This window comes from Leucoraja erinacea, chromosome 2 (assembly GCF_028641065.1).
Source record: "Leucoraja erinacea ecotype New England chromosome 2, Leri_hhj_1, whole genome shotgun sequence".
Taxonomy (NCBI): Eukaryota; Metazoa; Chordata; class Chondrichthyes; order Rajiformes; family Rajidae; genus Leucoraja; species Leucoraja erinaceus.
This window is the reverse complement of record NC_073378.1, coordinates 44,151,022-44,175,221: the sequence shown is the minus strand read 5'-3', so window position 1 is coordinate 44,175,221 and position 24,200 is coordinate 44,151,022. Positions and strand designations below refer to the sequence as shown.

General features: G+C 41.0%; 1 protein-coding gene across 2 annotated transcripts in view; it reads right to left on the bottom strand.

The window, feature by feature from the left end:
• cdk14 (cyclin-dependent kinase 14) overlaps nucleotides 1–19,483 on the bottom strand; it is a 659,117-nt gene extending 639,634 nt beyond the window's left edge. For both annotated transcript variants that reach the window (XM_055655908.1, XM_055655917.1), the window contains exons 1-2: nucleotides 18,948–19,483; nucleotides 18,423–18,454 (exon numbers count right to left, since the gene is read on the bottom strand). In XM_055655908.1, coding sequence (XP_055511883.1) covers nucleotides 18,423–18,454; nucleotides 18,948–19,038 — 123 coding nt within the window. In that variant the 5' untranslated portion in view covers nucleotides 19,039–19,483. The remainder of the gene's footprint in view (nucleotides 1–18,422; nucleotides 18,455–18,947) is intronic.
• Between the last annotated feature and the right edge of the window lie 4,717 nt (nucleotides 19,484–24,200).

The window sequence follows — 24,200 nt, the reverse complement described above, 5'->3', positions numbered from 1 at the left end:
CCACTAGCCCCTAGAGCTCTATCTAACTCTCTCTTAAATCCATCCAGTGACTTGGCCTCCACTGCCTTCTGTGGCAGGGAATTCCATAAATTCACAACTCCCTGGGTGAAAAAGTTTTTTCTCACCTCAGTCTTAAATGACCTCCCGTTTATTTTAAGACTGTGGCCCCTGGTTCTGGACTCGCCCAACATTGGGAACATTTTTCCTGCATCTAGCTTGTCCAGTCCTTTTATAATTTTATATGTTTCTATAAGATTCCTCCTCATCCTTCTAAACTCCAGTGAATACATGCATAGTCTTTTCAATCTTTCCTCATATGACAGTCCCGCCATCCCAGGGATCAATCTCGTGAACCTACGCTGCACTGCTTCAATCACAAGGATGTCCTTACTCAAATTAGGAGACCAAAACTGTACACAATACTCCAGATGTGGTCCCACCAGAGCCCTATACAACTGCAGAAGAATCTCTTTACTCCTATACTGAAATCCTCTTGTTATGAAGGCCAACATTCCATTAGCTTTCTTCACTGCCTGCTGTACCTGCACGCCAGCTTTCAGTGGTATACAAGGATGCCCAGGTCTCGCTGCACCTCCCCCTTACCTAACCTAACCCCATTGAGATAATAATCTGCCCCCTTGTTTTTGCCGCCAAAGTGGATAACCTCACATTTATCTATATTATACTGCATCTGCCACGCATCTGCCCACTCACTCAACCTGTCCAGTGAGGTCCCGTGATCGGGCATGAAGGCGACTGAAGTCGGAAAAATACCTATGCCAGGATCCTCTTCATAGACTTCAGCTCTGCTTTCAATACAATCATTCCGCAGCAGCTGGTGGAGAAGTTGGAGCTGTTGGGGGTTGATGCTGGCACATGTAGCTGGGTCCTGAACTTTCTGTCGCAACGGCAGCAGACAGTCAGGGTGGGCAGTAGGACATCAAAAACCATAGCCGTGAGCACTGGCTCACCCCAAGGCTGTGTCCTAAGCCCCCTTCTGTTTAGTCTGCTGACACACGACTGTACTGCCAGACTCAATAACAACTTCATCAACAAGTTCGCTGATGACACAACAGTAGTGGGTCTCATCAGTGACAATGATGAATCGGCGTACAGGATGGAGGTGGAGCTGCTCACAGGTTGGTGCAAATCCCACAACCTCATTCTTAACGTGGGAAAAACTAAGGAGATGGTGGTTGACTCAGGAGGGCGGGGCAAAGAACACCATACACCTCTGCACATCGATGGAGCTGATGTGGAAAGGGTCAGCAGCATCAGTCTTAGGACTACATCTGTCTGATGACCTGACGTCCACGGCCAACACCACAGCTCTGGTCAAGAGAGCCCAGCATTGGGACACACCCTCTCCGAAGCTCCGAAGACTATGTAAAGCAGGCCTCCCCACCACACACCTACGGACTTTTTATATAGGGGGACTGTCGAGAGCACACTGACATACGGCATTACTTCCTGGTACGGGAGCTGCAAGGCGTACGAACGAACGGCACCAACTGGACAGGATAGTGAAGACCGCCAGCAGGATTATTGGTGCTCCACTCCCCCTTCCTGCTGGACATATACAAGAAGAGATGTATCAACAGAGCCATCTCCATCATCAAAGACCCTTACCACCCATCGCATGACATTTTCTCCATCCTCCCATCTGGGAAGAGGTACAGGAGCATTAGCTGCAAAACCAGCAGGATGCTCCTCAGCTTCTTCCCACAGGCTATAAGACTGTTTCTGGACTTTGCCTCCTGCCAAGTATCTGCGCGCCAACCCCCAGTGGTATACAAGGAGCAGAGCTCGCTGCACCTGCCGCTGCCGGTCGGAACGGCTGTTGAATGTTTAGTAGAGTGTTAAATTTGTTCATGACATGTATTTTTTAATTTTAATTCCTATTTATTTTTTAATGCAAACTGAATGGACACTGGTTGAGCAACGTTTTTTTGTTTCCTCTGGGTATGCGAATACTCAGGAAATGACAATAAAGATTTACAATTACAATTACAACATTCAGATGTCAAATAAATTCTCTGTGCGCAAAGCATCAAACAAGCTTCGTCCTGGAGGGAACACTTTTATCATTTTCCCTGTGGAAAGCAAGTGCATTCCTTCAACAGGTGGCCAGTCTCCCTGCAGTGCAAGGCATCATTGAAACAAATAATTTCATTTGCTGCCATTGGGGGAATGTTAAGTTGGGATGGAAGAAGTGTGAGGGTGGCAGTTCATGCAGGAGTGGGAATGAAAACAAAATAATAATCTGTGCTGGATTTCAATGGGAGTTACTGAGCTGGAGGACTGGGAAAGGCAAATCTTTAAAAATTAAAAAAAAATTAAAAATTGTTTTGTATTAATATTTTTAATTTTGAAATTTGGATTTCAGCTGACTTTAACATTTTAAACTGTTAAAAACTGAAAACATTTAAAGCTTTGAAGCACAAATGGCAGTATTTTAGAATACTGTACCCCTATTCCCCCAATATATGCAAGCAGACTTCAAATTCTTTCTATAACAGTAATTGCTTCAAATGTTTTGTGCTGGCGGAGTAGAAGCTGCCCTTCTATTATTATGTATGTTTTCCAGTCTGCAAATTGGTCTGACTACATTCAACAACTGACTGACACAATCCTGGTGTAACTTGGTAACAATGATTTTGCATACATTAAAATGCTGCTAGGTCTGACATTAACCCTCATTTATATCTGCAGCGAGTCCAATGTTTGGTTTTCATCACTTGGCCATAAATGACGGGTAGTCAGTGGATCTGGTGCCTGCCTGTTCTCATTCGGGATTGATCGGCGCTCTTACAACAATTGAATACATACAAGAGAATTCTCATAAAATCTTAGAATTCAGTTCTGTAAACCAACAGAAACAGATTATAGACTCTTAAGGGCCTGTCCCACTTTCACGCCCTAATTCACGACCTCTGCTGAGCTTGCCCTTGACTCATACTCGCAGCGTGGTTGTCACGAGGTCGAAGGAGGTCATAGGTAGGTCGTAGGTAGGTCATGATGCTAGTCGTAGGTACTCTAGGCATCAAGTAAGTCGGGGCGTTTTTCAAGCATGATGAAAAACGTCCAAGAATAAAAAAAGGTCGTAAATTAGGTCGTGAAAGTGGGACATGGCCATAACAATCCCTAACTGTTAATACATCACCAACCAACCATGGGATAACCGCGGGTGCTGATAGTGAAACAGGCATCCCATATCGATGTGTAACTTGCTGGAACAGGGCATCTCACATTGCCCTTTATCTGAAAATGGGTTTTGGCCCGAAACGTCGCCCATTTCCTTCGCTCCATAGATGCTGCTGCACCCGCTTAGTTTCTCCAGCATTTTTGTGTACCTTTGCCCTTTATCTTATTCCCTCAGCCTTCAGCTCAAAATGTTTAGTGCTGCTAGCTACTAAAACCATGAACCAATAAGAGTGTATCAATAGTAATATTGCCTTTAGGTCTCAAATAATGACACCAATTGAAGATTTGATAATCGATTCGGAAGATTGGGGTAGGAAATGTAAATAGATACAGACTAAGGAAACTAACTAAAGAGAGAAAGGATGTTTGCAACAAACAAAAAATATCTAGAGAGGAACCAACTGCCATAATATATGTAATTTCACAGTTACAGTCATGGAGTCATACAGCAAGGAATCCGGCCCTTTGCCCAACATGCTGATCAAGATGTCCCATCTACACTAGTCCCATCAGCCCACGTTTAGCCCGTTTCCCTCTAAACGTTTCCTATCCATATACCTGTTGAACAACACGAGAGTCAGAGTATACAACACGGAAACCGGCCCTCCAGCACACCTTGTTCATTTTACTATTCCCTTTATTCTCTTTCTGGGCTGAATAAAAGATGAGAAACATTGGAAGAACATAAATGTCCTTAATTTGTAATTAATGTATTAAGTAACAAGCCAAACTGTGCTAGGTTTAACTGTAAGTACTGTACTAATGAAGTAATGAAACAGCACCTAAACAAACACGTGAGTTAGTTTAGATTATTGTCACATGTACAGGGGAAAGATATGAAAGGCTATAGATCAAGTATGAGTAAATGGGACTAGTTTGGACAATGCAATGATTTGCTTGATTGTGGAGGGCTGCATTATCTGACTGAGTCATACAGCTAGGCGGCAAGGAAATAAGCCCTTCAGTTCAACTGATCCATGCCAACTAATTTGCCAAAATGAGCGAATCCCACTGGAATGCACCTGGCCCATAGTTATCCTCTCAAGATTTATCCTGTCTGATGAAGAGTATTGACCTGAAAGGTCAGCTATCTATGTTCTCTGGAGATGTTGTCTGAACCTGCTGAGTTACTCCACCACTTTGTGGCCTTTTGTGTATTAACCAGCACTTTCAGTTCTTTGCTTCAATACTTATCCTGTCCGTTTACCCGTCCAAGTATGATCTAAATATTGCAATTGTACCTGCCTCTACCACTTCGTCCGGTAGCTTGTTGTGTGTGATTTAATTTATTATTAACTCTTTCCTCCCTAACTTTAAACTAATTTGTCTGCTAGTTTTAGACTCTCTTACCCTGGGGAAACTTCTGACCCTACTTACCTTACCTCTCTCCCATCTCCAAGAAAATTTAGTATTTTGCCCTGGATCCAATTGCTATAATCAGGGCTGCCAACTCGCACGCTTTGAGCGTGAGAATCACGCATTTGAACTAATTCAGCTCTACTGTGGAATGTAATTAGGAATGTAATTTAGTCCAACCTTATTCATAGCCAATGCAATTTAAAGCATATATATTGCATTCAAGTGTAAGTTAAAAGACTTGCTACAGTATGCAACATATTGCACAATTTCAAACTGAAAAATGCAAAAGCTCCGTACCAATCCTCCCCCCCCCCGGTCGATACGCTCCCTCGGGCTTGGTCTCTCGCAATTTTTCACTCCCAACTCTCACCCAATGTTGGCAGCTCTGCTATAATTCTGCAAATTTCCTATTCACGGGTTATTTTATCCTTGCCTTTAGATGACATACACATCAGTCATGAGGAACACCATTAAGCATGCTGTTATCTTGGCAACAAAATCAGTGCAATTTCTTCAAGAGAACAAATTATTTGTGGAGTTAGGACAGGCAAAAGCACAAGGCCTTTCATAGAAACATATAAAATAGGTGCAGCAGGAGGGCATTCGGCCCTTCGATCCCTTTCATACAATCCCCAGCCTGTATAGTCAAACAGGTTTCTCATACCATTTAGTTGATTTCCCCTTGTCTCCTATAGGAAACAACACATACAGCATCCAAGGCCATGAGACTCAGGCACAACAAACTGAAGCACAATCACTTGAATTATGATTAAAGAGTTTATTATTAAAATTTCAAAAGCACTACGAATCAGTTGAGGTAGAAAGAACTATTTAGAAGGAGTTGACAGAACAACCCAGTAGCAATTCAAAGAACTGCTGTACAGAAATATGACTCATACGTCACTTGCATTTACAATGACAAGTTCCACATATACTGTATAACAGGAATGTTTCTCATCATGTAATTTGTCAAAATTATACCTTTGCAGTCAACAGCTAATGACTTGGTTGCATAAGTGTCAAAAATCATACACAGCAGGAAGTTAAAAACATCTGCACAAATCATGGCAAATAGACTTGGAAGCAGATGATAAAATAGCCCAAAGTCTGCATGGTTTTGTGAAGGGGAGATCTTGCCTAACAAATCTGTTGGAATTCTTTGAGGAAGTAACAAGCAAGATACCCAAAGAAGAATTAGTGGATGTTGTTTACTTAGATTTTCAGAAGATTTTGATAAGGTGCCTCACATTAGGCTGCTAAATAAGTATGATTCATGGTATTAGAGGCGAGGTACAAGCAATGTATAGACAATTGGCTGACTGGCAGAAGGCAAAGAGAGGGAATAAAGGGGGGCTTTTCTGGTTGACCGCATGTGACGTGTGGTTTTCAACCAGGCTCACTGTTGGGTACCCTACTTTTCACAATCTGGATGAAGGAAACGATAACATTGTGGCCAAGTTTGCAGATGATCCAAATGTAGATGGAGGGGAAGGTAGTATTCAAGTAGCAGGGAGAATGCCGAAGGAGTTGAACAGGTTGGGATAGTGGGCAAATAATTGGCAAATGGAATGCAGTATAGCAAAATGTACAGCCATGCGCTTTGGTAGAAAAAATAAAGGTGTAGACTATTAGAGTCCTAGAGTCATAGAGTGATACAGTGTGGAAACAGGCCCTTCTGCCCTACTTGCCCACACCGGCTAACATGTCCCAGCTGCACTAGTCCCACCTTCCTCGTTTGGTTCATATCCCTCCGAACATGACCTATCCATGTACCTGTCTAACTGCTTCTTAAACTTTGGGATAGTCCCAGCCTATCCTAGCAGGGATGACAGTGGAACAACAATGGCAGGTATTTCTGGGAATAATACAGAAGGTGCAGGGTCAGTTCATTCCAAAGAGGAAGAAAGATTCTAAGGGGAGTAAGAGGGGACCGTGGCTGACAAGGGAAGTCAAGGACAGTATAAAAATAAAAGAGAAGTAGTATAACAAAGCAAAGACGAGCGGGGAGACAGAGGATTGTGAAACTTCTAAAGAGCAACAGAAGATAACTAAAAAGGAAATACGTGGAGAAAAGATGAGGTACAAAAAAGGTAAGCTAGCCACGAATATAAAGAAAGATAGTAAAAGCTTCTTTAGGTATGTGAAGAGGAAAAAAATAGTTAAGACCATTGAAGTTGGACCCTTGAAGACTGAAACAGGTGAATTTATTATAGGGACCAAGGAAATGGCAGATGAGTTGAACAGGTACTTTGGATCTGTCTTCACTAAGGAGGACACAAACTATCTTTGGATTTACTCTCATTTGGGATAGATTTAGTTAATTAATTAGTCAAGCAATTTCCCTGATGTACTAGTGGCCAGAAGATCTGGGGTGACGGAGGAACTGAAAAAAATTCCCATTGGTCAGGAAATAGTGTTGGGTAGAATGATGGGACTGAAGAGTGATAAATCCCCAGGGCCTGATGGTCTGCATCCCAGGGTACTTAAGGAAGTGGCTCTAGAAATCGTGGACGCATTGGTTATAATTTTACAATGTTCTCTTGAATCAGGATCAGTTCCTGTGGATTGGAGGGTAGCTAATGTTATCCCACTTTTTAAGAAAGGAGGGAGAGAGAAAACAGGAAATTATAGACCAGTTAGCCTAACATCGATGGTGGTGGGGAAGATGCTTGAGCCAATTATAAATGATGAAATAGCCGCACATTTGGATAGCAGTAACAGAATCAATCCATCAATATGTATTTACGAAGGGGAAATCATGCTTGACTAATCTTCTGGAATTTTTTGAGGATGTAACTAGGAATATGGACAAGGGAGAGCCAGTGGATGTAGTGTACCTGGACATTCAGAAAGCCTTTAGGAGATTAGTGGCGAAAATTGGAGCACACGGTATTGGGGATAGGGAACTGACATGGATAGAAAATTGGTTGGCAGACAGGAACAAAGAGTAGGGATTAACGGGTCCCTGTCAGAATTGCAGGCAGTGACTAGTGGGGTACCGCAAGACTCGATGCTGGGACCGCAGTTATTTACAATATATATTAATGATTTAGATGAAGGGATTAAAAGTAACATTAGCAAATTTTCAGATGACACAAAGCTGGGTGAACTGTGAGGAGGATGCTATGAGGATGCAGGGTGACATGGACAGGTTGGGTGAATGGGCAGATGCATAGCAGATGCAGTTTAATGTGGATAAATATGAGGTTATCCACTTTGGTGGCAAGAACAGGAAGGCAGGTTATTATCTGAATGGTGTCAAGTTAGGGAAAGGGGAAGTACAACGAGATCTGGGAGTTGAGTATAGCAGCAAAGAAATCCTTCTGTGGTAGTACAGGGCCCTAGTGAGACCACATCTGGAGTATTGTGTGTAGTTTTGGTCTCCTAATTTCAGGAAGGACATTCTTGCTATTGAGGGAGTGCAGCGTAGGTTCACAAGATTAATTCTCGGGATGGCGGGACTGTCATATGTTGAAAGAATTGAGCGACTGGGCTTGTATACACTGGAATTTAGAAGGATGAGAGGCAATCATATTGAAACGTATAAGATTATTAAGGGATTGGACACTCTAGAGGCAGGAAACATGTTCCCGATGTTTTGGGAGTACAGAACCAGGCGTCACAATTTAAGAATAAGGGGTTGGCCATTTAGAACGGAGATGACGAAAAACATTTTCACCCAGAGAGTTGTGAATCTGAGGAATTCTCTGCCTCAGAATGCAGTGGTGCCCAATTCTCTGGATGCTTTCAAGAGAAAGTTAGATACTCTTAAAGATAGCTGAGTCAAGGGATATGGGGAGAAGGCAGGAACGGGGTATTGATTGTGGATGTTCAGACATGATCACAGTGAATGGCGGTGCTGGCTTGAAGGGCCCAATGGCCTATTCCTGCAGGTCATTGAGGCATTCTATTGCCTCAATGACCTCATCTGACAGCTTGTTCCATACATCCATCACGCTTTCTGTGAAAAAGTTACCACTCAGATTCCTATTAACTTTTCCCCTTCACCTTAAACCTATGTCCTCTGTTCACCCTCTCTGGGCAAGAGTATTCTCCAATGGGGAGAAGAATCAGAAATCGGAGGTACAAAGAGACATGGGAGTCCTGGTGCAGGATACCCAAAAGGTTAATTTGCAGGTTGAGTCAATAGTCAGGAAGGCAAAGGCAATGTTAGCATTCATTTCAAGAGAACTAGAATACAAAAAACCCAAGGCTGTAATGCTGAGGCTTTATAAGGTAGCATACGTGGAAAACTTTGAGCAGTTTTGGGCTCCATATGTTAGGAATAACATGCTGGCTTTAGAGAGGATTCAGAGAAGGTTCGCAAGAATGGTCCTGGGAGATTGGGATAATGCATAAGGAGCATTTGCTGGCTCTGGACCTGTACTCTCTGGAGTTTAGAAGAATGAGGGGGAATCTCATTGAAATCTACCGAATAATGAAAGGCCGAGATAGAATGGATGTGAAGAGGATGTTTCCAGTTGTGGGAGAGTCTCAAACCAGAACGCACAACCTCAGAATTAATGGGCATATACGCAGAATGGAGATGAGGAGGAATTTCTTTAGCCAGTGGGTGAATCTGTGGAATTCATTGCAGTTGTGGAGGACAAGTCAGAGTAGTATTAAAGCAGAGATTAATAGGATCTTGATTAGTAAGGGCATCAAAGGCTATGGAGAAAAGGCAGAAGAATAGGATTGAAAGGGAAAAATAGATCAGTCGTGATTGAATGGCAGAGCAGACACAATGGGCTGAATGACCTAATTCTGCTCCTATGTCTTATGGTCTTATGATGAATGCAAATGATACAATACCTTGGCAACATTGTCAGTAGCAAGTATGTCTGTGACAAGACCTCAGAACAAAATAGGTAGAATGGTAAATGTGTTCACAAAGGATACAGCAAACTGTGAATGTGTATGAAGATAATTGTTTTTAACATATTACCCCCAGAACTCCGAAGATGGTTTTGTCTTACATTAAAATATAAAATCAGACAATGCAACTTGACTGACAGTTATTATATGCAGGAGGCCTTTCTGCCTATTGGGTCCTTGCCAGCTCCCAGCTCGGGCAACCCAGTCAATTCCATTCCTTCTCTTCCTTATTTCCCTGTATTCTGCAACATATTCTATCTCACATATCTATAAACACAATTATTTTGTTACCCATCAACACTAAAGGTGTAATTTACAAAGCAAATTAACCTGCCAGCACATCTTTAGGATGTGGCAGGAAGTTTGTGCACTCCTGCACTAAGACAGGATCGAACCCAAGGCTTTAGAACCGTGGCAGCAGCCTCACCAACTTTGCACATGGGAGCATGTACAAAACAAAACAAGTCAACCTCATCAACCTCATGAGATGTCACGGGATCAGTGTTGGGATTCCAGACCTTTCAAATATTTCTGAATGAGAGGGAATTCAATGTTATATTTCAAAAGACGAGTTTTAAGAGCAAGTCTTGAGGAGGATGCCTAAGCATGGCAGACACAGTATACCATGGAGGCATTCAACAGGAAGAATGGCCCATATTGACCATCAAATACTCATATTATTTTATTATCTCCACATTCCCATCAACTCTCCCAAGATTCTACCACTCATCTGCACACATATTTCACCTGCCAACCTGTACATATTTGGGATGTGGGAGGAAATCCACATGGTCACAAAAAGAATGTACAAACCCCACACGGAGAGCAACCAAAGGTCAAGATTGAGCCTGGACACGGGAGGTGAGATAACAGTTCTACTAGCTGCTCCACTGGGTCCCCACATAATATGGATAAGTATGAGATTATCCATGTTGGTGACAATAGCGAAAATGCAGATTAACTGACACAATAGAGGGGGAATGGCAGTGGTGTAACGAGACCAGTGTTTTATGCTTGCCGTCACAGCAGGAGAATTTGACCAGAGCAGTGGAAACGTCTAATTGGAATTGTGCAGAGCCTTGGTGAATCTACTGTGCACAGTTTTAAACTTCTTATCTGAAGAATGCCCTTGCTGAAGAGAGTTCATCGAAGGTTCACCAGACTGATTTCTGTGAAGGCAGTACTAATGTATGAAGGCAGATTGGATTAACTAGGCTTCCGTTCACCCGAGTTTCAAAAAGGGGTTCAAAGAGAAACCTGCCAGTTTCTACAGGATTAAACAGGTTAGTGGCAGGATGAACAGTGTTCCTGATAGTGGATGAGTGCAAGACCAGGTGTGTAAGGGAGCTCATAGGTCAAGGATAGTTGGTAAGTCATTTGAGAGTGAGATGAAGAAAAGATTCTTCCCCAGTGAGCAGTGAACGTGGAATTTACTGCAACAAAAAGCAGTTAAAGGCTAAAATCATTAAACATATTCAAGAGGTAGATATTCATCTCAGGGCTGGAGAGATGAGGGGACAAAGGGAGAATGCTGGCACTAATACTGAATTTGGATGATCAGCTATGATATTGTTGAACGATGAAGGCAAGTTTGAAGGACCAGATGATCCTGACCTGTTCCTATTTGCACATATTCCCACTCTTTTAATGGTGAAATGGTCATGTTTTTCAGATTGAAGTTTAATCAAGCTCCACCATCCAAGTATTATACATTATCCTTGGACACAGTTTACTTTTTAAAATCTTTCACTTTGCATGGAGAATACACCTCAATAAATATCAATGATATGGATGAGAATGTGCAATGCACGGTTAGTAACTTTGCAAGTGACACTAAAATAGGTGATATCGTAGACAGTGAAGGGGATTACCAAGAATTGCAGCAGGATTTTGATCAGCTTGGTAAATGGGTAGAGGAATAGCAAATGGAGTTTGATGCAGATAAAGCGAGATGTTACATTTTGGGATTTCAGACCAGTGTCAGACTTTCTTTGTGAATCGTGGGGCCCTTGAAAATGGTACGGAATAGAGGAACATATAGGTATAAGTATATAATTACCTGAAAGTGTGTTTACAGGTGAACAGTTTGTTTAAGAAGGCTTCTGGCACAATGGCCTTAGCCATTTAGGCTACTGAATACAAAAGTTGGGACATTATGTTTTCAGTTGTACAAGACACAGGCGAGATTGCATTTGGAGGGTTGTATTCAATTTTAGTCACCCTTCTATAGGATTAAGGCAGAAAGAGTGCTGATAAGATTTACAAGGATGTTGTCAGCAGTTATAGATAGATGTTAGGCAAACTAGGACTTTATTAATTGGAGCATAGGATATTGAGGGATGATCTAATAAAGATGCATAAAATCATGATAGGGTGCATGCACACAGCCTTGTACCTAGGGTTGAGGAATCAAGAACTAGAAGCCATTAGTTTAAATGAGAGGGACAAGATTGAATAGGAAACAGAGAGGCAACTTTTCCAGTCAGAAGGTAATATGTATATGGAATGAGCTGCCACAGGAAGTAATTGAGGCCGATATAATAACAACATTTAAAAGATATTTTGACATACATAAATGGAAAATATTTGTGGTGGGGGGGGGTGTGTAGTGAGTTCACAATGAACCTACTCCAAGACGAAAAACGTTAAGAATTTTTCAAATGATATGTTCACCAAAGCCATTTACAATAACAGCAAATCTTTCTGCAACTCTGGCCTCACAGCACACTTCTGAGCCAACTGGTGGTGACAGATTGTCTGGAATTCCATCTGTAAACACATCGCATTCCCACCATCACTGGAAAAGGATTTAAGTCATGGTATCTTGGAATAATTGAAATCTGGTGTTCTACTTTTAAATGAACTGTTACTGTCACAGTATATTAAATTACTGACTAATTAATCCATTTTTTGATGCCATTGACGAAAGAATGATACCGAGAAAATGCTCTTCTTTGAACAGTGCCATTGAATCTCTCGCCTTCATCCAAGATGAGGCTTTATTTTAATAAAGGGTTGAAAGATTCCTCCCTTGAACTACTTCCATGCATCATAGTGCCAAAAGCGAACAATTTAGGGAAGTTTGGGCTTTAAACAAAACGCGGACTTGATAACCTACTCTCTCGCTCTCTTGCTTACTCACTCTTAACAAGAATTTTAGAACTGCGCAAACTGATTAACAATCTCACCATCTCAGTAATAGCACCTCCAAAACACATTTCACATTGTGAATGTTCCCATTCTCGTGGGTGGTAATTTCCTCAATTATAGTATTATTTGATGTCCACCATAATCTATGTCGCTTTATTTTGCTGGCGAATTTAAAAATGTTGCGCTCCTGGGATCACGAAGTGGAGACCTACACGTTGGAGTATCAAGATATTGCACCGCACAGTTGGTTTGCAACACCTATCTCACATGCTAAGCTGCACGTTTGTTTCAGTCATGATGCTGCAGGCGATCCCGTCAAAGCAGATAACCATATAACCATATAAATTAAAAAGCAACTCAAAATGAACCTAAAACCTTAAAATGCATTTTCTGCAACATGATATAACAACAGCAGGGAAGATAGACACAAAATGATGGAGTAACTCAGTGGGTTAGGGAGCATCTCAGGAGAAAAGGAATAGGTGATGTTTTGTGTCAAGCAGCATTGGTACAGATTTGTTAGACTGTACAACACAGCAACATGCCCTCCGACCCACAATGTATGTGCCCAACATGATGTTTATTAAACCAATACCCTCTGTCAGCACGTGATCCATATCCTTCAAACCCTGCATATTCATGTATCTATTTAAAAGCCTTTTAAACACCACTATTGCACCTTCCTTCACCACCAGCACCATTGGAAGCACATTCCAGCCACAACTCTGCAAATAACTTGCCCCACACATCTCCTTTAAGCGTTCCTCCTCTCACCTTTAAAAGTATGCACTCAATTCTTTGACATTACGACCATGGGAAGAAGAATCTGAACATATCTATGCCTCTCAATGTTACCTGGTCTCCCCTCAACCTCCAACACTCCAGACAAAACAATCTATGTTTGTCCATTCTCTCCTTATAGGTCTGAGGAAGGGTTCCAACCTGAAACATCACCCATTCTTTTTCTCCAGAGATGCTGCTTGACCTGCTGAGTTACTCCAGCATTTAATGTCTATCTTTGGTATAAGCCAGCATCTGCAGTTCCTGCCTACACTCCTTATAGGTACGACCTTTCAATCCAAGTAGCATTTTGGTAAACCTCTTCTGCATCCTATCCAAAGCTTCCACAACCTTCCTGTAATATGACAACCAGAACTAAGCATTATACTCCCAATGCAGCCTAACCAAAATGTTCTAAAGTTGAAAGATGATTTACGACTGTGCTCAATGACCCAACTGATGAAAACAAGCATACCATACACCTCTTTACCATACTTTCTACTTATATTGCTACTTTCAGGGCTCTATATACTTGGGTCCTAAAAACCAACTGTACAATGTTGTGAAGGGTTCAACTATTAATTGTATGTTTTCTTCTTACCTTTAACTGAATTTTTGTGTCATTTGAAAAATTACTAACCATAAAGCCCATTTACATTTTCATCCTAGTTGTTTTTATGTTTCACAAAGGACCCAGTACTATTTTTGCAGAACACCAAGGGTCACAGACCTCCAAATAAAATGAAACCCTTCCACCACTGCCCTCCGTCTTCCATGGTCAAGCCAGTTCTGAATCCGAGCCACCAAGTCACTGTGGACCCCATGCATCCTCTGGATCAGCTTGCTATAAGAGACATTGTCAAAAGCCTCACTAAACTGCATGTAGTCAAGATTCACTGCCTTACACTCATCAAACACTCATCCAATCCTCAGAAAACACAATTGTGTTTGTAAGACATGGCCTGCCCTGAAATTCCCTTTTCCTTTCTTACCAAAATACACAGTTTTTTCTCTAGTCCATCGGGACATCACATGTGACTAGATTTGCGTGTCTAGTGCATAATTATAATGCAGAAATATATTTGAAAAAGCAGACAAACTCTCTACTTCAGCAAGTTTAAGCAGCAAATGCACAACCACGGTTAGATTATCTTTCATCTGTTTGAATTCTTTACATTTTTGCTAAAGCAAGGGATTGCTGACATTCCTTTGGCACTTCCTCTCAAGACCATGTCAGCTTTATTTAAATTAGGGACATAGTTTTAAAATCAACATTTAATCATTGACAGATTACTGCTCTGCATATTAGAATCTTTTTTGAGTAGAGTACAATATGTAACAATTTAATCATCTTTATTCTATCCTTCAAGAATTGCCACATCCCAACTCTGCATATAATTAAAAAAAATGAAAACTTGACATATTCAGAACTGCGCATGGTAATAGAGGTCAAAGTAAATCATACCTTCCTGTTGATGTTTTATTTATTAAGATTGAAGATCAATTCAAGTATCAAACAAAATAGTAAATTACCTATTTTGCAAAAGTATTGTATCAAAAGTGCTTGAACAAATTATTTATACTGGAATGTGATACCATAACCAAATAGAATGTTATCAAGTGCTTAGATAAATATTAAAACAATTGTTTACCATGCCAATATCAAAACCACTAATAGAATAACAACAAAATACATCCCATTTGAACCACCCTTGCTTTGAACTGTTCACACAATTACCAATAATCAAACGCTTCCCCCATAATTCTTGAATTTATATCTAAAATATGGTTATTTAGGCATTCTTGACATGACCATTTTCTGAGAGGACAGTGAATAATACATGTTAAATTAGTGGCACTTTTACACAAGCACCGATACATGTGCAACATGGAAGGAGTAAGACTGAGATGCGGTCTATGGACAAAATCGAAAATTTACTATCAAATCAGAAATGTGCCCCGTATTCTTGAAAAACAAATATGTAGAACTGCAGATGAGTTCCATAATTTGACTTAGCTAGTCATACAAATAATACATAATGTTATTTATGTGATCTATATCTCAATTCCTCGTCTTGGCAGAGATCTACAGAGGAAATCATTATATTCTCATCACATGCAAGACTTTGGATTGGATACTGCTTTCATGCTGCTCTAATTTGCATAATATTTGCATACTATACCAACTACAGCTTTGTTTTGATCACTAATGCAAGCATTTTATAGAATGTATACCATATAGATAAATGTCATGCAAATTTGCAGATCTGAAATATTATACCACATATGTGGGATTTTAGTCTCTCTCTTGGGTTTTCTCATTGAAAAGGAAGCACGAGTCATGCCCAGCTAGAACAAAAGAGGCCACCAGCAGCAGCTTTTCTGTACTGGTGGCGAAAATCAAAGTAACAAAGAAATCTCCAACCAATGACAAAAACGGCTCAAATAAATAATTGCCTTAAAGAAAAGGCATAACTTTCCTTAAGACCTGCAAATGTTATTCCACCTTGGAAACACTGCTGCAAAATAATTCAGCAATATTTAAACACAGATTATATGGGAAGATGATTGGACAACTTCCAACAACTGTATTTGGCCAGATGGCAAAGAAGTGACTGAGATGTACCATTTCTGACATTCCGAAATGTCAAAAAAAAAATCAGAAAAAAAGAAAAATAATAATTTTTCAAGGATATTAAAATTTTAAACTATTCCACAACATCCCCTTCCAACGCAAGATTTAAAAGATGGGAAAATAAACCTCATCCTAAAACTGAACTAGAACTGCAAAATAGAAAGCATGCTGTGCTGAAGTCTACACTTAAATCATGATGTACAAAATCAAGAACGTTACAATATGTTCAGCAAATTTTGTATCCAAATCAAATTAGATTTTTCCCCAAACACAGCAAGTTTAACTATTCCATCTAGCTACAACAATTGTTCCAAGTCATCTACTATACATATCCAATTTCATAGAAAAGACAAATCAAATAATTCATTTATTTCTTAATTCTCCAAAACAAACCATCGAGTAATTCTCAAAGAATATTACTCAAGCCATGGCAATCATTGATTATTCATCTCACTGAATCAACATCGACCACCGTGTGTAAAACTATAGATCATAGAAATAAGGAACTGCAGATGCTGGTTTGCACTAAAGGACACTAAAGTACACAAACAATGAAGAAGGGTCCCAACCCAAAACATCACCTATCCATGTTCTCCAGAGATGCTGCTTGACCGGTTGATTTACTCCAGCAACAATCATATTTTACTCATCCCGCATTTCCATGATCTCCCACCAGATTCTAACACACATCTATACACTAGGAGGAAATTATGAAGGCTAATTAACCTATCGACCCACATATTTTGGAATATTATAATAAAACAGAACAACCAGAGGAAATCCATGGGTCACAAGGTGAATACATAAACTCCACACAGACAACACCTGTGGTCAGGATTGGGCGTGGATCAGTGGAACTGTAAGGAAGCAGCACAACTAGCTGTGTCACCTTACAAGAGATGAGCAGCAAGAATCTGACCTCAAAGTGATATTTCAACACCTCTAGGTTCCATCAATCAGCCAGGGGTGACTAATCCATCATTACCTAGGAGAACAGCAGACCTGGCCACATCAGGTATCAACTTACAATTCCACAGGAAGTATCGATTTTGAAAAGTTTTTTAATTAGCAACCAGATAATCCACAAGCCACCAGCATTCCAAAAAAATGCCATCGCCCTGTAAAACTTTATCTCTACACCCAGGAGGCCAGTTACCAACTTTACACGGTGGCTGATGGTCCTGACAATAAAAAAACAAAAATGCACACATAGTTGATGAGTATTCAACTCACCATATAAGGTTTGATAGATTCACTATCCTGCTGACCATTGCATAGAAGCTCACCATATTCAATCAAATCTACAAAATCAGCTCATGCATGGAATTTTAAAAAGTATTTCTGAACCCAGTATTATGGGGCATTAATATTTAAATTAACACTGCATCCAATTTCAGTTCATTGACACAAAGTGTTTGTTTTTGAACCCATTGAATAATGTCATAATATTAATACACTCCAGGAAAGATAATGTTGCATATACAATATTGGTATACCTTATTTCCATCATACATTTCACTGAGCAAGAACTATTTTCCTTTTAACTTTGGACCATGTTTACACATGTTAGCAGTAAACAAACTATGTTTACAAACTTTTGTTTCACTGTATTCAAGTTCTGGGCATTTTGTGCATTTTATTCATGAATTTAATTATCCACAGGCACATTTTTACTATTTTATCTTAAAATTAACACTGCCATTTCTTGCTATGAAATATTTCAATCATGATGAACGTGTTATCTTATCCATTTGGTTACATTGTCATGAAGATGGAAAACTGAAATATGGACTGACAATCTACTAATTATACTTAATCTAGCTCTGAATGCAGATTCTCTCAGGAGGATGACAGTTAATATTTATAATATGCACACAATTGCCTGGTCCATTACAAGTGTTCTTCTATCCTATTTATATAATCTCTTGCTTCATATGGAACAAAGACAATTCTGGCTCCGTCCCAGTATCTGAACAGAACATTCTGTAAAACACACTGCTCATGAGTCTATTTTGAATTTCCATCTGCAAAGAATCTAGGGTGTCAACGTATTGTTACTTGCAACTAGACTTGCTTGCAACTGAGAAATGTTTTGATTACACTTTGCAGTCACTGCATAGAAAGGAAGAAGATTTACAAGTAAGCACTCTCCGTGACTAAATGCACTAATGACTACATTTAACATCCCTTGGTGCTGATGGTTAAATGCTGCAATAAAAGTTATTCTAAAGATCATTTTAACATGGCATGTGTTACCCAAAGTAATTTCAGGTAATAAAAGTCTGTTCCAATTTTTAACCTTGGTGACTAAGGCAGTCTTTTTATCCAATTACACAAAGAGAATAGATTCTAGTCAGTAACTTGTGTTCAGCACTACCACTACAAACCCACACACTGTGCCGTTTCGGTAGAATCCTACCTCATCGAAGCTATTGTCCTCCTTCTTCAAGGCTTTAAAAAAAGACAGAATAAAATTATAAATCTAACGTAACTGTAAACTTCGTTTGCAATAGCATTAAACTGTAGTGGTTACATTGCTTTGTTGTACGAGTTCCAGTTTTTGGAAATAACTTATAGAACATTTTTCCAGAGATACCAAATTACTCTAACAATGTTCCGAAATACATTAATAAAGCTGCGAAATCAAAACGTACTTAATAAGCGTTTTGCATATTTTTACTAAAAATAATCTTCATTTAACGTTGCTGCACATCAGTCTATGAGCTTCCATTAGAATCCAGGGATGGAGAAAGCTCCACAAACCCTGTGATTACTGCGCCAGCTAGCTTTACCTCGGCGAAAGTGTATTTCTTTAAACGGAAAAGAAAATCCCTAGTGTAAGATAATTTAAAACTAATGAACACATTTATTTTTTTCAGAAAGCGGAAGTAAATTGCAAAGTCTCGTCTTTTTATTGTACACTTTGAGTAACTAACACACTCACCCAAACGGCTGAAACTCTCCGATAAAGTTCTCCTCAACTTTTTCATTCTGCTGATTTTCTCAGCCGATTGGTCTGAAATCATATCACACATCGCGGTTGAAGTCGCCGAGCGCCGCTCCTATTTCTACCTCTGAGTCTTTGCGACTCAGCAGATGCTGGTCAATGCGAAAGAGAAAAAGTAATTGGACCCCATAAAATAAGTAAACGCAAATGAAAAGCGAAACGTTTCAGTTCAGTTTGAAAGTCAGCCCCCCATCCCCTCCGCTTTCTGTCAAGCACAGGAAGTATGTTCACAGCCCCTCGGCGTTTGGGAAGTTAAATTCGACTGAGTTTCCCCCCACCTCGATTTGTTGGCAAGTGACGGGAGTGGGCGGGTGTAGGGGGAGAAAGAGTCATTCATCCAGTGAGGAAATGCTGAGATATTTCCCTCTTGTGCTCCGAACGGGAACCGCGAGAAGATGATGTGGGGGAAACCAAGGCGAGGAGCTGCCTCTACTCTCAGCGCTGAGAAGCAGCGGGAAGTCACCGCTGGTTGTCATTTTCGGCAAACCAGGGGCTCCTCGGTTGCCAACAGCCCGCCTCCTCTCGCCTGATTAGTCGCTGGCGCGGCGTCCTGCCCGTCGGCTGGCCCAGCTACATGTTCGTCAATCGTTTAGTTTCCACCCCTTCCCCTTCCCCTCAATCCCTCCTCTCTCTCCATTCTCTTCCACTCCTCACCCCGTCCTCTCTCCCTCTCTTCACCCGGCGCTCCTCCCATCCGCCCTGCGCCCTCTCTCTCTACTCTCCACCCCATTCTCTTCTCTCTCCACCCCTTCTCCTCTCTCTCCACCCCTTCTCCTCTCCCTCCACTCCCCTCCCCCCCCCCCCCCCCTTGCCCTCTCCCTCCACCCACCCGAGGATACCGGGCTCAAGACTTCGTTGCCACCCAGACATTTCCCTTCGTGTTTAATTTTCTTTGAATTGTTTGACACCGGCGTGGAGAAACACAATGTCGAGTTTCAAGCAGAAAACGATCACCGGTCCCACGGACTGCAATTACATTCGAAATACTGCTTTAAGTGTTTCTCCTCGGACTGACTGACATTGTTCAAAATGTTACAATGTGGGTTTTAGATCAGATATGGACCGACCTTTATTAATTTGAAGGCATCACGGCCACTGACAACCGCGCTTGAACAGAAATTACAGCTGCGAGATGACAGCCTGCAGGCAAGCCGATAATAGCAGCAGTAACAACACCCTCATCAAAGAACAAGGCAGATTTGGAGAGCGGTAAACTGATGAAGCTGATACTCGCACATAATTGTATCAATTTAAGTGACGAGGACGCACAAGCAGAACTTGTCCTTCCTGCTGCATTGAACCTGTTCGAATTTTCATTCCATTTCCCCTAAAACATAGACGTACCTGCATATTCTTCCAGACCAATGTTTTAAAATAAGTTATTATTCGAGGTATCGCGAATTGTATCAAGTGATAAAAATACACATAGTGCTGGAGTAACTCAGCGGACCAGGAGAACATGGATAGATTATATTTCTGGACTCTTCTGCCCCGCTGCTCCAACACTTCGTTCTTTTTTTGTAACCCAGTATATGCAGTTCTTTGTTTTTACACCTTGTATCTAGTGATGTTACCTGGGTGAGAATTAAGGGCTTCTTTTTACGGCGAGAAAACCCACAAAGTGCAAGTACACAAAAATATATTTCAATTTTCGAGAAATGTAAACTGGTATCTAGTATCTAGATAAATGAAGATTGATTGGTAAGTAGTACACTATGATAATGTTTAGGTTATCCACTGGCTTTATTAGCGCTATACAAAACTGTGTTGGCAAAAGGCAATACAGCTCAAATGTTTACTACATATATTGCACGATTCTCTTCCTCACACCGAGGCACCCAGCGCAGATTTAATCAGACGATAGTCAGGCGAAAGGTTCAGCGGGCAAATGTCTCCTCTAGGCTGCCAATTACCTCATCATCGGCGTTGTAATTCAATCATAAAGTCGTTAAGTAGGCTACAGAGCATCAAAGCCTTCTGGAATGATCGTTGTTTGACGGACAAAGGTACTTTGTAAGTTTCCACGAGAGCAATGTTCTGCGCGATTTCTCTACTTCGGGGAATCCAATCGGTTTCATTATTTGATTGGGTGTATAATGCTATTTATTCCATTGATATGAGAAAAGGGAAATTGAATCCTAAAGCAACATTCTGGTTGGTATTAAGGTACTCAAGGATCACGGGCATTAGGTTTAAGTTTATTATTGTCATGTGTAGTAAGGTACAACACATCTTTCATCAATTTGTTTTATATCTCTCTATATCATCCTATCTCTCGTCCCTTTCTTCTGACTCTGTCTGAAGAAGGGTCTTGACCCAAAAAGTGACTTTTATGCAAATCTTCCATTCATTTGTTCTATATCTCTCTATATCGCCATCTATATCTCTCATTTCCCTTTTGCCTGACTCTCAGTCTGAAGTGGGTCTCCACACGAAATGTCACCTATTCCTTCACTCCAGAAATGCTGCCTGACCTGCTGTTACTCCAGCTTTTCGTGTCTATGTACAATGAAAAGCTTTGTTATGCATGCTATCCAATCACATCAAATTATACTACAGTAATACATTCAAATAAAATCCAAGTACAATAGATAAAGCAAAGGGAAAAATACTTTTATTTTAATTTATAGTTCTCAGCATTAAACGGCCAGCATCAGTGGAAAGAAGGGTCCCACATCAAAACATCACCTATCCATTCCATCCACAGATTCCGCCTGATCTGCTGAATTACTTCAACACTTTGTGTTTTATTCAAGATTTCAGCAACCAGTTACTTGCGTCACCATCTTGTAGACTTTATAACAAAGTTCTAATAAATTATTCAATGTCAGGCACATTGAAGAAGGGTCCCAATGTGTTATATTATCTCTCCATTCCTTCCAGATGCTGCCTGACCTGCTGAGTTCCTCCAGCACTTAGTGTTTTGTTGTAATTAATATATACTTTCTCCTGACAAGCAATTATGTCAATCATGATTAAATTCAGAATTTTTCAATCATTTATACAATTTTGCTCACTGACTATTCTGTTTCCTCTCATAAAATTGCGCCTCTCTGAACATATGTCTGGACAATATCTTAACAATCATTTATTCCCTTCAGTAAGATTTCAAAGGAACTTTCTGTCAAGCCAAACAACCTTAATTTTATGCTCAGGAGTGTTGATCTCTTCCAATATCTTAAGGTCATCAGGTCATAATTGATAGGAGCAGTATTAGGCCATTCAGCCCATCAAATCTACTCCGCCATTCAATCATGGCTGAACTATCTCTCCTTCCTAACCCCATTCTTCTGCCTTCTCCACATAATCCCTGACACCCGTACTAATCAATAAGGGAATTGATACTAGATTATTTTCAGATCTTGAGTGAATTTCTGGTTATCGCAGAATTGTTTTAAAAATCCATCTCCTGGCGTATTTAGGTATGTTACAAAACTTACCTTCAGCGGCACTGCAGTTCTGCCACTGGCCGTGTGTGTGACTTTGGCGCCTTTGAGGGGAGGGTGAGGGGGAGGGGGGCAGCGGGGTTAAACTGCGGTTTTTCTCCTCCCTGTCCTGGATATATTTTCTCGGAGTGCAAGCTTTTGCTGAAGAATTGGTCCGATGGCCATCCATTAAATCGCCTGACAAGTTCAGTGCTGGAGTAATTCAAAAATCAGTTTCTAAAGCCGTCAACACCGATAACAGGGACGGATTTCACGTACGGGACAGGTAGAGGAAAGCCGTATGTTTTATGTATAAACGTGCTTCTTAATATGCCTTTAATCCACATTTTACGTTGCGAAACGGTGATTTAGGATCCATACGAACCGGCAGTGTTTTTCCTGCCGATATGGGGTTTAAATTCACTGCAACGGCAACGTTCCAAATGATGCTACAATACACTCATTTCACCACTGCCACCAGGAAGAAGGTACAGGAGCCTTAAATTCCGGGATTCATTTTGATAAACAGCATTTTCACCATGACCAAAATCTCTTAATGTGTGACACCAAAGAGTTAAAACAGTATTACAATTTTGGCACATCTGTAGGGGTTACAATCCTCCATGAAGGGAGCTGTGCCGACTATGAGTATCAGGGAAATTTTGGTCTGTGATGTAAGATTGCTTCCCTCAGCCAGTGTGTCAGCTGTAAACATTTCTTGGTCAACATGCTTACAAAATCATTGAAGGGCATTTATTTATGAACATGGACAATGTTGTGAGACACCTTTTAGATCCTTTACCATAGCATACTGCAGTAAGAGCGTTTTGCTCTTTGAATCTTTAAATAGCCTTGTTGTCTACTGCCAACCATACTGTACTAGTCTAAGTAGGACCCGTTGGGTCCCAGCATCACACAGGAGGGCTGGTCATCCAATGCAATATTCCACCTCTCCACCAATTCTAATATTGGTAGCCAGTTGAGGGGGGGCGGGGGGGGGGGGGGGGGGGGGGGGGGGGGGGGGGGTGCTTTCTGGAGCGCTAGTATGGGTGTTGTGGGCTGAAGGGACTGGTTTCCAGAGGGCTGGTATGCACATTGTGCGCCAAATGAATTCTTGGGCTGGCGTCTCAGTCAAACAAGCCTGTTGTGCTGGCAACTCACTCACTCACAGCTGGTGGGCTGGTAGTTGACTCACGGCTAATCCTTGAAATTCTATTTCAAGCAGGGTATAAGGCCACCAAATTCAAGTGCAGTTTCTTACCACTTCTAGCAGGGTGCAAGGCCACTAAATTCAAGTGCAGCTTCATACCATTTGAAGTAGGGTGCAAAGCCACTAAAGACAGCGAGTCGTGACCTCTCCCTCCTCCATCTTGCAGAGACTGAGCCACACCCACATTTCCCGGTTTTATAACCCCCACCTGAAAAGGTGTGGTTTTCATGGAGTGATTGACAGGAGAGAGATTCTCAACATTTAAAAAAAAAACTAATAACACTTTTATTTTTCATTGATGGGAAGAATTCTCTGCATCTGCTCAGCGGAGGGGGACTGGGTAAGATGGCCAAAAAAATCACAGCCGTAAGTGGTAGTGTTTTATCTAAAATCAATATACAGTGCAAACAGGAAGTAAGTGCATTTACAGTAGTGCCTTTTAACTTCAAGCCAAAGCGCCCAAGCCACCATTTGCAATAAGTAGTGGCTTTTAACTTCAAGCCAAAGTGCCCAAGCCACCATTTGCAGTAAGTAGTGCCTTTTAACTTCAAGCCA